Source organism: Xyrauchen texanus, chromosome 15, assembly GCF_025860055.1.
Source record: "Xyrauchen texanus isolate HMW12.3.18 chromosome 15, RBS_HiC_50CHRs, whole genome shotgun sequence".
Taxonomy (NCBI): Eukaryota; Metazoa; Chordata; class Actinopteri; order Cypriniformes; family Catostomidae; genus Xyrauchen; species Xyrauchen texanus.
The window spans coordinates 6,256,512-6,273,800 of NC_068290.1; the positions used below are offsets into that span (position 1 = coordinate 6,256,512).

Consider the following 17,289-nt stretch of genomic DNA (forward strand, 5'->3'; position numbering starts at 1 on the left):
AAAATTTTCATTTTTGTCTGAACTGTACCTTTAAGTACATTTTAAACATGAAATATCAACTCACTCCCATTCACACAGAGTATTTTTAAACTTTGGAAGATCTGAACCTCATCCAAAGAGGAGGGATATTTACGGTGTGTGGTGAGTTGTTTGTTCCCCAAAAACTCAAAGGTCTTGTTGATTTTCACCTTGCATCACCTCAGAGACCTTATAAGAGCTTGTTCATCCGCTCTAACAGGTTGAGCACTTCACATCCATTCATGTCTTCCTGCAACTTACTGGCCTCACTTCCCAGCTCACTTCTGCAAGTGTCACAGAGGTATCTGGTGACCATTGCTCTCCTCAATCTCACACTCCCTCTCAACTATTGGACTGCTTGGCCCCTCCCCTTCTGTTCTCCATCTCGGACTGGGAGGCAGTGAGAAGAGGAGAGGAGGTAACAGCCCACGTTCCCCTGGGCCCTGCTACACAGCTCAATAGCTCAGCTCCTGGATGGGATCATAACCCTGAGTGCTGGCCAAGATAAGAGCTGCCTCTCCATTCCTCCAGAGGTCCTGTTTGAATCACAGCTGTCTTTGCTGGAGAGTGGAGCTGCCCCAGGATACAAACTCCTTTGGACACACAATGGCAGTGGCTGGCCGAAGTGTACCCCTGGTTGTGGTACTACTTCTCTTCTTGGTCGCCCCATCTCAAAGTGGATGCCCAGGTGCTTGTCGCTGTTCCTTTGCAATGTTGCAATGCCTGGAGGCGGACGGAATCACAAACATCCCGGCGCTGGCACCACAGGAGAGTGAAAATGTCACCGAAATGTGAGTTGAGTTTGACTGTTGAGGATAGTTTGGTGAGCTTTATGTGCTTCATGATGGTCCATTTGAGTTACAGAAAGTTGAGTCTTGTTGAGACTGGTTAATGTTTTGTAGCTGTAGTTATCTGGTGCTCAAAGAGTTTCTCTTGCAATGAGATGGAACAGGTTGTGAGTTCAATCAAAGCGAGTGACCTACATGAATTCTAATGGAAAAACAGGATCATATGGATATGTAGTTTATAGATGCATTCGTACAGTCCTGCACTGATGTTTTTTCCTGGTAGAATACTCCAATTATCAGACCCGTGTTTAATGGTTGTATAATTTTAATTTATTTTGTGGAATTGGAACCTAATACAATTAACGCAGGAGTTTACCAAAACAACGAAACCATTGGGAACTAATTATGGAATGGAGGAAAGCGGACTTGTTTCACGCAGTCGCTGGTGTTTTGAGACTCTCATGGCTGTTGAGCTGTTTGCTGCTTCTCTTTAAGTGCTTTTAAGAGTGTTAGGTGCGTAATCTATTCTCAGAAATGGTGAGAAATCAGCAAAGCTTTATAGATGTGTACACTCAGCCGGTATTCCAGAGGGTTCCCAGAGGTGCAGTAGTTTTAACAGTGGCTGCATTTACATGTACTCTCATAATGCGATTATAATGTGATTGAGGCAATACTGCGACTAAACTGTTGCTCATGTAAACAGAATATTGTGATTATTATATTGCAATTATGCTTATAATCAGAGTAATGATAATCATAGTAAGATATGTGCAGTACTCCTATTTAATTGCTTTATACTGGCATGTAAACACATTAATCCCATTTTTTCCACTCTGTCCAAAGTGTGCCTGCACCAATGCTGCAGACGGATCATGTTCCACTCAAGCACAGGTTCGAAAACATAACGAAAAAGTAAAAGCTGCACTTACTTTTCGTCTTCATGTAAAACGGCAGTTCCATGCACCATTTTACAGCAGTGGCAGAAGAAAACAGATTTTACCGAGTTGTGAATGTCCATTTGTAGTCTGAATTGAATGCTGGGGAGATAAAAAAAAATACCATATGCCGCAAAATAATAGGAAGAAACACTTCTTTGAAATTAGTTGGTGCTTACGAGCGAAACACAACAACATCCATCGCGTGTATTCCGATTCACACACAAATTACTCTTACGATCCGATTCTTTTTAGTGAATCAAAACAGACAGAGCAACTAGTGTAGGCTGACAAACAAATGACTCTAATGAATTGATTATTTTTAGTGAATCAAAACATACAGCGCATCCAGTGTAGTCGAAAATGACTCTTTTGAAGTGGTTCTTTTTTTTCCCCTTTTTCTCCTCAATTTGGAATGCCCAATTCCCAATGCTCTCTAAGTCCTCGTTGTGGCGTAGTGACTCGACTAAATCTGGGTGGCGGGGGACAAATCTCAGTTGCCTCCATGTCTAAGACCGTCAATCCCTGCATCTTATCACGTGGCTTGTTGAGCGTGTTACCGTGGAGACGTAGCACGTGTGGAGGCCCATGCTATTCTCCGTGGCATCCACGCACAACTCAGCTCGCGCCCCACCGAGATCGAAAATTACACATTATAGCAACCATGAGGAGGTTAACCAATGTGCAGGGCTGGACTGGGAAGAGAAATCGGGCTGGAATTTTACATGACAACTGGCCCAAAAGTTGTCCTTTTCTGGATAACGCGGTGCCGTTTTGTGTTCCGTTCTGCATAATGCGGTGGCTCATTTTTGCTTATCGCGGCCCATTCGGCACGTTTCGCGGCCGACCCACCGGCCCGCTCCATTCTCCCGCTGACCAGTCCGTCCCTGATCGGCCCCAAAGTGCGTCAGCCCACCGGGAAAATGCCTGGTATGCCAGTCCAGCCCTGCCCATGTGAATCTACCCTCCCTAGCAACTGGGCCAATTTGGATGCTTAGGAGACCTGGCTGGATTCACTAAGCACATCCTGGATTGGAATTCGCGACTCCAGGGTTGGTAGTCAGCATCAATACTTGCTGAGCTACCCCGGCCCCGAAGTTGTTCTTTTAATAAATCATTCAAAAAGACTCACAAACTGACTGACTAATTTTCTTGTGCCAAGCTGTATTTAAAGAGACATATTTGCAACAAGTAATTTTTTTGTAATAATATAAATTTATAAAAAAAATCATTAAAATATCAAATTTCTCAGCAAATAATCAGAGTAATGGCAAGTAACATGTAAACAGGATTTAATTGGTTGGCCCAAATCATGTAAGCATTTTAATCTAATTATTGCATAAACTATATATAGGTATATATGTAAATGTAGCCACAATGTTGCTAAACTGATCTGCTGAGATCTGTTTTTCATTCTTCTTTCAGAATAAAGTGTTAATATCATTATGGCACTAATATAGTGGCACCATATAACCTCATACAAGCTGTCTCTCTTTCTCTCTCATTCATTCTTTCTTTCTAATACTTAACTGTAGAAAATGTAATTTTAATTGTAAATATTCTACTGTAAAAAGCTGTTAATTGGTTAACTGTTAAGTTCTGGATCATTACCGTTATTGAAAAATGCTATTATATTTAAAAAGACAATTCATTTACTTTCAGGCTCTAAATATGTAAATAGTTTGACTCGGTTAATAATTGATCAAATTCAATACATTATTGGGTAACAGTTTACAATAAGTTTCGATTCGTTAACATTAATGTATTAGGGATCATAAACTAACAATAAATAAAACTTTTTACAGCATTTAAAAAAAATCTTGCTTAATGTTAATTTATAAATGTAAAATTTTTCATTGTTAGTTCATTACGCATTAACTAATGTTAATATATACATCTTTTAATATAAAAAATTTATTAGAATATGTTGAAATTAACATTAACCAAGATTAAAAAATGCTGTAAAAGTATTACGTATATTACGTATAAGTATTATTAAAAAATAAGATTTAATAATTAATTTATAATTTTAAAGTTATTCTTCATTGCATTTGGCTGTTTAATGTTATATTTTATGTTATTTATTTAAAGGGACAGTTCACCCAAAAATAAAATCTGGTATTCATTGACAGCCATAGTCACCATTCACTTTCAATGGATGAAAAAAATTGCAATGAAAGTGAAGGGTGACTGGTACTAACATTTATAGAAAAGACATTTATAGGAAGAAAGTCATACGGGTTTGTAACAACATAGGCGTGAGTGAATGATGACAGAATTTCATCTTTTAATCCCTTTAACATTCATCCCTTTAACAATATATAATTTCATTATACAGTTAATAACTGTAAAACATGCAGGCACCAAAAATGCCTAAAATGTTATAAATACAATTTTATGGTGAAGTTTTAGCAACCACAGCTGCCGTTTAAAAAAAAAAAAAATTATGTTAAATTTAACAAGAGTTTGTCCTTGGCACCTGTCTGTTGTGTGTCTACCAACAGTACACCTGCCCAATTATCATGCACTGAACTGCAGTAGAGTCTGTACATTTACTACAAGCATTCAATCAATAAGTGCGACTCTTACACCGAACACTTTGAGCCAGCACAAATTGCATCATTTCACTGTATTAGTGAGCTGGGCACAGTACAGAGGAACACTGCTTCTACCAGGGAGGAAAACAAGCAACCATTACCTACATACCAGCGGCAGAAATTCATCATTAATCATGTTGTAGATTCCATTTTGTGAATTGCTAGCAAATGCCCTGCTGAAAACAATAGATGATATATTACCCACTCGACTCCATTCAATAAGGCAAAGCAGTTTGAGATGCCAATCCACCTGCTCTGTAATTGCATTAAAGCTCTCTGGGTGTCACAGTGTGAACCCCTTTTTGTTGTCTTTCTGTATCCAAGGACTCTTATGTTGAAATGTATTTTGGTCTTCCTCGTAAAGCCTGTTTTTCTGATTTCATCCCTCATTATTTCCAGCTGTCTCTCTCTTTTAGTCATTAGACTTCATGTGTATATAATGCCCTCATGTTTCAATAAGTCTTCGTCGGTTCTTGTTTGTTTGTTAGCTGATGTATGGTACATTCAAAGTTAGCCACAACTACTGTTGTGTTTTGTTTCCTTTTGTTTTGTTTTTGTTTGATTTTCATCGTTGTTCCTTCTTCATCATCTTCTAAGTTTAATAAACATAAATAGTACTGCGTTTGGATCGACACCTCTCGCCTTGTCCTTCCTATTAGTATAACAGAAGAAACGACCCCTAAAACATGGATCCAGCAGTAAAACTCACTGGAGGATTATGTGAGTGAATTCTGTGAGGTGGCCAATGAGGTTGATTTCAGTGATGTGGCATTGAAGGATGTTTTCCGGATTGATTTGAATGAGCCAGTGAAGTCCCTCATGCCTTATGGACCCTGGCCCAATTTATTGATCTGGCAAAAAAAAACTGTGGATAAGCCTTCATTGTAGGAGCGATGGAGGAGGACTACACTCATGCAGTAGAGTATCTCATTATGCCTACGAGCCAACGTCCTCCCACAGATCTGCCTTCCGAGCCTCCCATGGCTCTGCCTTCCGAGCCTCCCACAGCAGTGCTCATGGCCATCCGGAAGAAGTGGAAGAAAAGGGCTCCTACTCCCCAGTCGCTGCCAGTGCCCACGGCAACGAAGGCCGTTCCCCTGTCACTGCCTGTGTTCAAGACCATGGAGGCCATTCCCCAGTCACTGCCAGTGTTCCTGGCCATGGAGGCCATTCCCCTGTCACAGCCCGTGTTCATGACCATGGAGGCCGTTCCCCTGTAACTGCCACTGCCCACGGCCATGGAGGTCATTCCCCTGTCAATGCAAGTGCCCACGGCCATGGAGGACTTTCCCCATCACTGCCAGTGCCCAAGGCCACGGAGGCCGTTCCCCTGTCTCTGCCCGTGTTTACGACTACAGAGGCCATTTCCTTGTCACTGACAGTGTCCACGGTGGCCGTTTCCCAGTTACTGCCAGCACTCCTGACCACAGCGACTCCACTCTCTGAGTCTTCCACGACTCCGCCGCCCCTCCAGTTATGTCCGCTCCTCCTGTGATTCTTCCTCCAAGAGCTCCGCCCATTTCTCCTGAGACTCTGCAGCTCTGCATGCTCCACCTCCGGCTCCTCCTGAGACTCAGACCTCTGCTCCTCCTGCGGCTCTGCCCACTCCACCCTGGCTGTTCCAACTCTGACACCTCTTGAGTCTTAAGTCCCTGCTCCTCCATCGGCTCCACCTTCGGCTCTGCTTCCTGAGACTCAACTCCCTGAAGCAACTGCGGCTCCGCCCCCTGGGTCTTCACCACCAGTGGTATTCCCCCTGACAGTTCCATCCTGGTGTTCTGATCATCCACCAGTTGCCTTTCAGGAGCCACCTCCCAAACCTCTGGATCCTGCTCCCTTCCCACAGGCTCCTCCCTGGCCTTCCTGATCATCCGCAGGCTCCTCCTTGGCTTCTTGGTCGTCTGCCAACTCCTCCTTGATCTCATAATCACAAATCAAATCATCTATCACAGTGTGAACCCCTTTTTGACGTCTTTCTGTGTCCAAGGACTAATATGTTGAAATGTATTTTGGTCTTCCTCGACAAGCCTGTGTTCCTCATTTCATCCCTCATTGTTTCCAGTTGTCTTTCGTTTAGTCATTAGACTTCATGTGTATATATAGCCCTCATGTTTGTTTGTTAGCATGTTAGTTGATGTGTTACATTCAAAGTTAGCAAGCAAACTGCTGTTGCGTTTTGTTTTCTTTTGTACCAATGTTTGATTTTCATCGTTGTTCCTTCATCATTGTCTGAGTTTAATAAACATAAATAGTACTGCGTTTGGATCCACGCCTCTCGCCTCGTCCTTGCCATTAGCATAACACAAACATTTGTTTGCTATTAATACATTACAAAAGACATTGTTCATATCTTAGCCCAATTCTTAGAAGAAGAAGCCTTTATTTTGACACACATTGTACATTTGCATATATACAGTGAAATTCTTTTTTTTTTTCACATATCCCAACTAAGCTGGGGTCAGAGTGCAGGCTCAGCCATGATATGGCAGCCCTGGAGCAGATAGTGTCAAGGGCCTTGCTCAAGGGCCAAACATCTTGGCAGTGCTGAGGCTTGAACCCCTGACCTTCTGGTCAGTAGCCCAGAGCCTTAACCGCTGAGCCTCAGTCACCATTCACTTGCATTGTATGATGGTCTTGTTGTGTTCCACTGAAGAAAGTGCCATATACACAGATCAGCCACAAAAATAAAACTACCTGCCTAGTATTGTGTAGGTCCCCCTTTTGCAGCCAAAACAGCACCAACCCGCATCTCAGAATAGCATTCTGAGATGATATTCTTCTCACCAAAATTGTACAGAGTGGTTATCTGAGTTGCCGTAGACTTTGTCAGTTCGTACCAATCTAGCCATTCTCTGTTGACCTCATATATCAACAAGGCATTTCCATCTGCAGAACTGCTGCTCACTGGATGTTTTTTGCTTTTGGCACCATTTGGAGTAAATTGCAGAAACTGTTGTGTGTGAAAATGCCAGGAGATCAGCAGTTACAGAAATACTCAAACCAGCCCATCTGGCACCAACAATCATCCATGCAAATATCTAATCAGCCAATCATGTGGCAGCAGTGCAAACAATCAAGCAGATATGGGTCAGGAGCTTGAGTTAATGTTCACATTGACCATCAGAATGGAGAAAAAAATGAATCTCAGTGATTTGGACTATGGAATGATTGTTGTTTCCAGATGGGCTGGTTTGACAGTCCAAAGGCAAATTTAGGCAGCATAAAAGTAATCCACATGACTTCAGTCGATCAATGAATGTCTTCAGAAGCAAATCGATACAAAATCGATAAATCATGAGAGAATTTTCATTTTTGGGTGCAATCTCAATCGACAGCATTTGTGGCATAATATTAATTACCACAAAAATTATTTTAGACTTACCCCTCCTTTTCTTTAAAAAACAGCAAAAATCTTGTTTACAGTAAGGCACTTACAATGGAAGTGAATGGGGCCAATCAGTAAAGCGTAACAATTTTAACTTTTTCAAACGTAAAGCCACAAGACGTAAACAATATGCATGTTAACATGATTTTAGTGCCAGGATGATGTAATGCCAACTAACCCTAAAAAATTAAAATGGCAATTTAAACAATTTTACAGCTCAAATAATACATGAGCTTTAACAGATAATAAATGTAGGTGCTTTTATAAAATTATAAGCTTTGTATTTCTGGCCTTAAACCCTCCAAAAATTGTCCCCATTTACTTCCATTGTGCCTACCTTTAACCTTTTTTTTAAAGAAAAGGAGGGACGAATCGAAATAATTTTTTGTGATAATCCACATTATGCCACTAATTCTGACTGATCTTAATTTGTATTGAATCTGGAATATTCCTTTAACTTATTCCAACAAAAAGGTCTTATATGACTCGTGCTTAAACTCATACATACTTTTTGTCTTACACTGTTTCATTCACTTAGACATGATGAAGGGATCATTTCAACTTTTTTCTTAAAGAAAACTTTAGTTCTTCCAGGAAATATAAATACTGTACAAAGAAACGGCTTGAGTGGACTGAACTTTTTTTTTTTTAAATACTTCAGTTAAGGTGCTAATGCCTCATATTAACGGCTATCCGGGCAAAGTAGCATTTAATTAAATTCACAGAGCCCTGGATTCAGATGCTGCAACACTGCAATAAAAAAACATTTCAAGGTTTTTTTGGGGTGAAATAGTCAAGTGATCGTGAAAGCATTGTCATTTAAACATTCCTACCATGCAATTTCAGGAAGAAGTGTCTTTAGAGTGAAACTTGGGTGGTTGCCTTTCCATTTTATATATATATATAAAATCATTTTTTATAAGCAATCTGTTTTTTTGCCTGGCAGATGATAGAATCGGCAGAAAAATCATATCTACAATATCACAGAGACTCTTGGTGGGGCTTATTGTACTTGGCCCAGTTAACAACCATTCAGAACACCCTAGCAACCAAATAGCAACAACTCAGCAACACTCTGACAACCACCCACAAAACCTTAACATTGTGGCAGTGAGTTTTGCACAGGCAATCACATTTTCGTTAGGAAATGCAAAAGTCTAGATATTATTATGCTGTTGAATTACTGATAACAAGGCCTTCGATAATCTGATAACTTGTTATTTGATTTCACCCCTCAAGCTACATAGAGAGTCAAGCCAACCTGGAGAATATCACTGACGTAGACCTCGCCAACTACAGAGAATTAAAGAACTTGTAAGTAAAACACTGACTATAGTAATGGAATTGCATAAAGATTTACAAATAACATAAGATTTAAATAAAATCTTGATGTTGTTCATTGTACATAACTGTGCTTTGTAGTCTTATAGCATCTTTTTAGTTTCAATTGTATGATTAGGAACAATATATACTCATCCAATAAAATCAGTTATCTAGTTGACCTGTGTGTATATGTGTGTGTTTGTGTTTCAGGACAGTAACAGATTGTGGGTTGGTGTACATCTCTGAAAATGCCTTCCAACACAATTTCAAGCTGCAGTATGTGTGAGTGTTCTTTAAGGCGTTCTGGCATTTCCACAATACACTTGGGTCTCAAGGCTTGTACCTGTCAATCACTTTAAACCCTCTTCTCTTGTGATGAGTGAAGCTGCTTTATTGGTCTCAGGCGGAAAAACTCACAGTTAAAAAAAGTTCAAAAAGTTCAAAACATGTTAAGCTCATTTGACAGCATTTTTGGCATAATGTTGATTACCACAAAAATTACGTTTGACTTCATCCCTTAAAAATCTGGGTTACAGGGAGACACTTACAAGGGAAGTGAATGGGGCCAATCCGTGAACTTTAAAATGCTCATTGTTTTAAAGGTATAGCCACGGTACGTAAACATTATGTGTGTAAACATGATTTTAGTGTGATAAAATCGCTCAATAACCTTTTCTGTGTAAAGTTATAGCAAATCTTTGAACTTCACTGCTATGACTATGTAAAGCCCTAAACCCTAAAACAACTTTACAGCTCAAATAATACATTTACATTTACATTTATGCATTTGGCAGACGCTTTTATCCAAAGCGACTTACAGTGCACTTATTACAGGGACAATCCCCCCGGAGCAACCTGGAGTTAAGTGTCTTGCTCAAGGACACAATGGTGGTGGCTGTGGGGATCGAACCAGCGACCTTCTGATTGCCAGTTATGTGCTTTAGTCCACTACGCCACCACCACTCCATACACAAGTTTTAACACAATTAATGTAAGTGCTTTAATAAAAGTCTAATTTTCACATTTCTGCCATTAAAACGTCCAAAATTTTACCTCATTCACTCATTCGCTTCACTATAACCTTGATTTTTGCTTTTTTTAAACGAAAAGTTGAGAGTCCATTTTTTGTTTCTTTTTTTTTTTGTGGTAATCAACATTATGCCACAGATGCTGTCGATTAAGCTTAACTTGCATTGAAACGAGAATATATAGAATATAAAGTAGTCTTTAAAGAAGAATACTCGATTCAGGTTGGTCAATCGCGTCTTTCAGCAGTCTGATGTTTCTGAATAATGACCGCACATCTAGAGATAAAGTGATATTTCACTGGTCATCCAGGTAATGTGAGTCATCTTTCCTTCTTTCCGTATCACTGTGTGAGCTCCACAAGTAATCTAATAAAGTAATTTAAACTTAAATCAATATTTCATGTCCATTTATTTGGCAAGCAGTCGTGTAATAAGCCAGATAATGAGCATGGACATTTTTGCAATGTAAACACCAACAGATCTCTGACGCAACCCAGCGAAGGAATTTTGTTGTAATAATAATGTTGAAATTTCGACTCACCATTTTTTTCATATCCATTTAATTACTTATTTGGTATGTAACCATGTAATAAGCATCAATAAGCTACAGTCGGCCAGTCATTATCGCAAAATAAACCCCTTCAGAGTCCGCTTCATGTAGATTACACCTTACGTAACATAAAAAAAATACAGATGTATTGTTATTCCATAATTCAATACAGAAGCATCACTATCTTTATATCATGGATTTTTTTGAGTAAACGAGCCAAATTTCCTGCTTAAATGGAAGATTTCCAAGTGCCACATGTCAACAAAACTCTAATGACATTTACGCTCCGCTACCAAAGGTTGTTGACCCTTATCTCCACTATCTTGTAATCGTTATCTCACAGTGTGTGCGACATGCCCACTGTTGTTGATGTGGGGGAAAGCGGTCACACTGGGGGGGGGTTGGAGGGGGGTTCTGGGGAAACATGAGAACATATCCAGCAGTCACCTTTTACTCTCCCACTTTGGCGTATTATTGACAACTGATGCATAATAAATACACTCCACTAAGGTCCATTATCACACAATCAATATTTCACAGAGGGCTGTGCATGAACAGATGTGTCTCTCAGATCCAAGCAATACATGTTGGGGGGATATACAGTATGAAAAATTACAATTATAAATGAGTCTATAGTTTATTAGCCTGGCGACCCATCCATCGCTTTCTTGCCCCGTTTGGTTCGTTAATCCATGGCCTGTCCCTTTCCCTCGAGGCCAGTATGATATGGCAGCTGCTCTTCTCAGACATACTCTCCCTATGGTGGAATCGAGCTGTAATAGATAGGCCCCAATGGCCGACCCATCTGACATGAACTTTTGGAAGTAGCAAAAACAAGTATTTGAACCCTTGTTGGCCCCATTAGCCCTGCCACAGAGAATCCAAATCAGTGAAGCTATTATTGTCCCTATCGGCTGTCATCTCTATGTTCGTTTAGCTTTTGTGTCCAGCTTCCAAGTCTTACAAAGACAATTATATAAGAAGAAAACACTTTGTAAATGTCTCTGAATCAGAAACCGTGGAGATATACCCAAAATAATTGTTCCAAAAATGTTCCAAGCATAATGTTGGGAACTGACAGCCTCAGTCACAATTCATTTCATTGTATGGAAAGAGATGCAATGAAATTGAATGGTGACTGAGGCTAACATTCTGTGCAACATCTACTTTTGTGTTAGGGTGAACTATAGCTTTAAGATGTTTTCTGTATTCAAAACATGGCTTTTAAACTGTGATTTGGTCAACACACAGGCCTTTCGTTCATTCGTTCCCTTTGCACTTGCACTTAGTAAAACCTGTTTTGGCTCCTTGTTTATATAAAACAGAACAATTTAATTCTGCTGATTAAACTTGAGCCCATTTGTCAGCCAATACAGAGAAATGCGGGCCAGTATCTGTCGGCAGTATCTGTCAGTAATGAATCATACCAGTGGTGCTTGCTAAGGCAATCATCACTATTATTATTGCTAAAATTTGGGGTTAGGGACGTGGACAAACCCCTAACCCTAAGTATTAAAGGAATAGTTCAGCCTAAATTCTAATTCTGCAACCAATTAATTCTTTTAATGCTGTTCCAATCCTGTATGTCTACTAGCATAGTAGCACTGCGATTTGCACTCAAATACAATGGTGGAAACACAGAAATGAAAGACAAACTGCACCTATATGCTATACTGCAATGGCATAGTGTGGGTTAAGATGATGTGAATGTTTTTTTTTTTTTTTGTCAAATGGACGATATTCCATAAACAACAAAAAATCCATAGTTTTAATGCAATTAACCATGCACTGTTAACAAATCCTGTAAAAAAAACAGGCAGCTGTGGTTGCCAGAATAATTATGTAAAAAATACAGTAAAAATGTATATAACTTTACAGAACAACCTGTATATTTTACAGTTTAAAACTTTTGGAAATTGCATGACCACGCTGGCAAAAGTCAGTTAATGTACAGTAAAAAAAATAATAAACATCATAAACTTGATATTAACCTTATGAAACTGTACAAATCTGCTTTTTACTTTTTTAAGGTATTGTTATTCACCATAAAATTGATGACATGAAGTTCACCAATAGTGGCTCTTCCAGGAGCAATGACCAATAAACATGTAGAGACGCACAAACACTAAACACCATCAGGGTAACAGGTAACACAATTTAAATAACGCAGTAAACATGAACTTAAGCACTTTACATATAAAACAGAACAGCTCGATGTACGTAATTGATATTAAAATTAAGAAGAAACATAACTATTCCCATAAAATATAATGAAATATGTTGGGTCATGCAGGGAATTGTGTTTTTTTTTTTACAGTAATTTTAACAATAATGTACTGTAAAAAGCACATATACTCGCTTGTTAAACATAATGTAAATGGATCTTAATTACCATTAATTATACAAGAAAATCATACTTTATACATCTGGAAAATTGAAATAATTTTATTGTAAAAACTTTTAAATATAAATATCATATTACACATTTTTACGGTATATTTTAGATAACACTCGATAATCAATTAACGTTTTTTTCTGTAGCATTTTTACAGTCTTTTACAGAAATGTTATACAGTGAGGTGTTACTACAGTAATATGGTGGTAATATAGTAACCATGTTTAATTTTGTGGTTTACTATAATTTTTACTACAAAATACTATTGTGATACTATGATTAATGTAGTAAAACCATGGTTAACTTTTGTAAGGTTAGTTGGTGTAGGGTGTCTGTGGGACTCTAAATAAACAAAATACTGCAAAATAAAGTTCTGGGAATGTTAGTTTATGGTTATATAAATAAAATGTTAAAATAACCATTAGAAGGCGGCCTGGGTAGCTCAGCAAGTAAAGACACTGACTACCACACCTGGAGTCGCAAGTTTGAATCCAGGGTGTGCTGAGTGTCTCCAGTCAGGCTTCCTAAGCAACCAATTGGCCGATTGCTAGGGTGGGTAGAGTCACGTTGGTAACCTCCTCGTGGTTGCCATAATGTGGTTCTAGCTCTCGGTGGGGAGTGTGGTGTGTTGTGTGTGCATGCCATGGAGAATAGCGTGGAGCCTCCACACGCACTAGGTCTCCGCGGTATCACGCTCAACAAGCCACATGATAAGATGTGCGGATTGACGTTCTCAGACGTGGAGGCAACTGAGATTCGTCCTCCGCCACCCGGATCGAGGCGAGTCACTACGCCACCACGAGGACCTAGAGCACATTGGAAATTGGGCATTCCAAAAAAATAAAATAAATCCATTACAGAATTTTCTGTAAAGGTTCTTAAAATGTTGATGTACAAAAACCTCCCTGCAACATTCTGGGAAGATTTGCTCATAATATAAAGAAATATAACCTAAACAATAACCATTTTAGAACATTCTGTATATGTTTCTTTATTAGGTTGCTGCATAAAACCCACCCTGCAATATTTTCAGAAGATTAGTTTATGGTTTTTAAAAAATAACCTAAAAATAACATTAGAGAACGTTCTGGAAAGGTTCTTTTTAGGTTATTGCACAAAAACCTCAATGCAACATTCTGGGAACATTTGTTTAACTATCATTTAAAAAAAAAAAAAAGTCCTAGAAAGTTAGTAATTGGTTCCCAAAAAATAACCAAATGGGAACCATATGCTAAAATTAAGGGGAAATTCTGCTTTTGCTGGGTTAATACAGAATGTGTGGTCATAGGTGCGCATAACCTGAACTTTGAAATCTGCGCTTCAAACTCACCCAGCCAAATTTAAGAACTGTAACTATCCATTTTGTAAATATTTTCATAGTAAATGGACTGTCGGTCAGTAACTACTTAAAAGGCTTGTATAAATATTGTATAAGAGAGCCAGTGGAATTGAATGAATGCAAAAAGTGTCTCAAATTTCTCATCTCTATTGGATGACTTATTTTACAGAAATCTGGCTTCTAATTTTCTGATGCACATCGGTTGGAGGGTGTTCCACTCTGTTCCTCTATTGAGTCTGTGAGTAGCAAACTATACTTTTGTACTGCTGTGCTGAAATGTTCACATATCTTCCACTCTGTGAAAATGTAAACAATTTACCTCTGTGAGAATTTCAATAGATTTGAGCTCTCTGTGCACATAATTCAACTGCTTGCTTTGTTGAAAGCAAGAAAGAAGCATAAGAATTGTTATCTCTCTCTTTTGTTGGGTAGAATTTTGAGGGATAATCCGCTCACCTGCTCATGTGATATTTATTGGCTTCAGCAATGGCATAGAAAAAGACAAGGAGATATCGAATCCCAACAGAACTGCATTTACAATGGCACCAGCATTCAGCTGGATTCATTTGAAATGGACAACTGCAGTAAGTGGGACTGTTTGGAATGAAACTTATTTCAAAGTAAAGGGCCTCATTCAGAGAATGCATGCAGAATGAATCTGTGTAAATACTTTGTGCAACCATTATGTGCACTACTTGTTCCAATTGTCACATATCTACTTGCTTTGTGTGAGAATATTATGCATGCATGTGTTTGTTTACCTGTGTTTGTGTTTATGTATAGATGGACACAAAATAAACTGAATGCATTAATGAAAATCAGGTTTTCAAACTAGAGAGCAATCTGCTTTTACAGTAAAACCATTGTGTATTTGAACGAATGCTCTGGGTTCAATACAAGTTAAGCTCAATCAACAGCATAATGTTGATTACCAAAGAAAATAATTTTGAGCTATCCCTTGTTTATTTAAATAAAAAGTGAGCAAACATCGCAGTCACAGTAATGCACTTACAATGGAAGTGAATGGGGCCAGTCCATAAAAAATTAAATGCACACTGTTTCAAAAGTATAGCCTCAAAACGTAAACATTATACATGTTAACATGATATTAGCATGGTAAAACCTCTGTTCTACATGATTTTAGAATGATAAAATGGCTTACCAGGATTACATTGTTAACCGCCCTTCTGTCGTCATGGCAACAAAGTTGTAAAACAGGATATAACTTTACACAGATCAGGTTAGTACGACATTTTATCACACTAAAATCATGTTAAGCACGCATTATGTTTAAATCTTGTGGCTATACTTTTTAACAGTGTGTATTTTAATGTTTATGCACTGGCTCCATTCACTTCCGTTGTAAGTGCCTTACAGTAACAACAATTTTTGCTTCTTTTTTTATTTTTATTAACAAAGGAAGAGTTCAAATAAATTATTTGTGGTAATCAACATTATGCCACAAATGCTGTCAAATGAGCTTAACTTGTTTTGAACCATCAACACTCCTTTAATCATATTGACATTACATTTTTATATGCACTCTAGTATTTATATACAGTGTACTCTAGAGGTCTTTACGGGTCCACCCAAACTCGAGGACCCGGGACCTGACCTGGGACCCGTACTGGTTCGGGTCCATATTTTAAACGGTCAGCCGGGCCTGGGACGGGTTCCATTCTTGTACGTCCCGGGTCTGTTTAACATCTGCAGTGACGTGATGATTTTACCAATTGACGATTGTCTCTTTTATTTAGAAGGCGGGACTTATTCCGCCATATCGGTGTTTGACAGATGACGTAAACCGAAGGGCATTATTGGCATCGGCGCGACTTTTGAGATATTGTGGTTGGAGTTTGTTCGCTTTGTATTTCTAAAATCTATGGTCAGACACATCTCAGAGAGCACAGATGACAGCAAATTAGGGATGCTAACATCAGCGGCCGTGGCACTGAACGAGCAATCGTTGTTATAGTTCAAAAGGGCAAACAGTGGAAGTTATCATATTATGCGAGATACAAAAAACTGCAAAGCTGCAAAGTTACGTTTGCCATCCGCCACCGTGACCGCAATTGGACTTTTGATGCTGAAATAATGAGAGGATTACACATGCTCTTTCAATCAGCAAGAGAGGAACAACATGGATGTTATTATGCCATCTTTCTTGGCAAGGAGGATGGATTGTATGCGTCGCGGTCAGGTACAGGAGAGAAGGCTACTAACGTTACAGTAGGTAAGACACAAAGGTTTATTTTCACAACTTGTACGTTACTTGTTAATAGCAATTAGCTGTGGGATCTGTGCCGATCGGGTTCAATCAGATCTGTGTGTCCCGGCCGGGTCCGGGTCCAGATTTTAAATAATAGACTTGTCCGAGTCGGTTTCAGGTAGTACATTTATGGTATTTCTCGGTTCTGCACGGGTCCGGGTCCAAACTCAAATAATAGATGCATCTGGGTCGGTTCTGGATAGCACATTTCCGGGTCTCTTCGGGTTTGGGCACACATTTTTGGACCCGTGAAGACCTCTAGTGTACTCACATATTATGGCCTAGTGTTTAGCCCACATGCTCTAATACACTGAGCTATGGTTCTGATGCAGGCAGCACAGGTTTGAATCCTGCTCATGATATTTCCTGACTTGCTTCCCATCATTTCCCATCCTGTCTCACTGTTCTTATAAATGAAAGTGGAAAAATGACAAAAATGTCCCTCTTTTTGCTACTTTTCTGGTTTGCAGCTATTCCTGAGGTCACAGTCCACTCATCCACACTGACCACTCAGGAAGGTGGAAATATGACATTTATATGCCAGGTGACTGGAGTTCCCACACCTAGTGTCAGCTGGAGATCAGAACAGCTACAGTCCAATTGGACCATAGAGGTACATACCACTATTTCCATATGAACATAGTATTTTTTTAAATGTTATG

General features: G+C 39.1%; 1 protein-coding gene across 2 annotated transcripts in view; it reads left to right on the plus strand.

The window, feature by feature from the left end:
• Nucleotides 1-270: 270 nt before the first annotated feature.
• Nucleotides 271-17,289, plus strand: part of ntrk1 (neurotrophic tyrosine kinase, receptor, type 1) — a 40,198-nt gene continuing 23,179 nt past the window's right edge. The window contains exons 1-6 of one of the 2 annotated variants that reach the window (XM_052143839.1): nucleotides 271-809; nucleotides 8,963-9,037; nucleotides 9,257-9,328; nucleotides 14,528-14,596; nucleotides 14,791-14,942; nucleotides 17,098-17,240. In XM_052143839.1, coding sequence (XP_051999799.1) covers nucleotides 625-809; nucleotides 8,963-9,037; nucleotides 9,257-9,328; nucleotides 14,528-14,596; nucleotides 14,791-14,942; nucleotides 17,098-17,240 — 696 coding nt within the window. In that variant the 5' untranslated portion in view covers nucleotides 271-624. Of the gene's footprint in view, nucleotides 810-8,962; nucleotides 9,038-9,256; nucleotides 9,329-14,344; nucleotides 14,369-14,527; nucleotides 14,597-14,790; nucleotides 14,943-17,097; nucleotides 17,241-17,289 lie in introns of those variants that run through there. The other variant, XM_052143840.1, reaches the window with a different exon arrangement.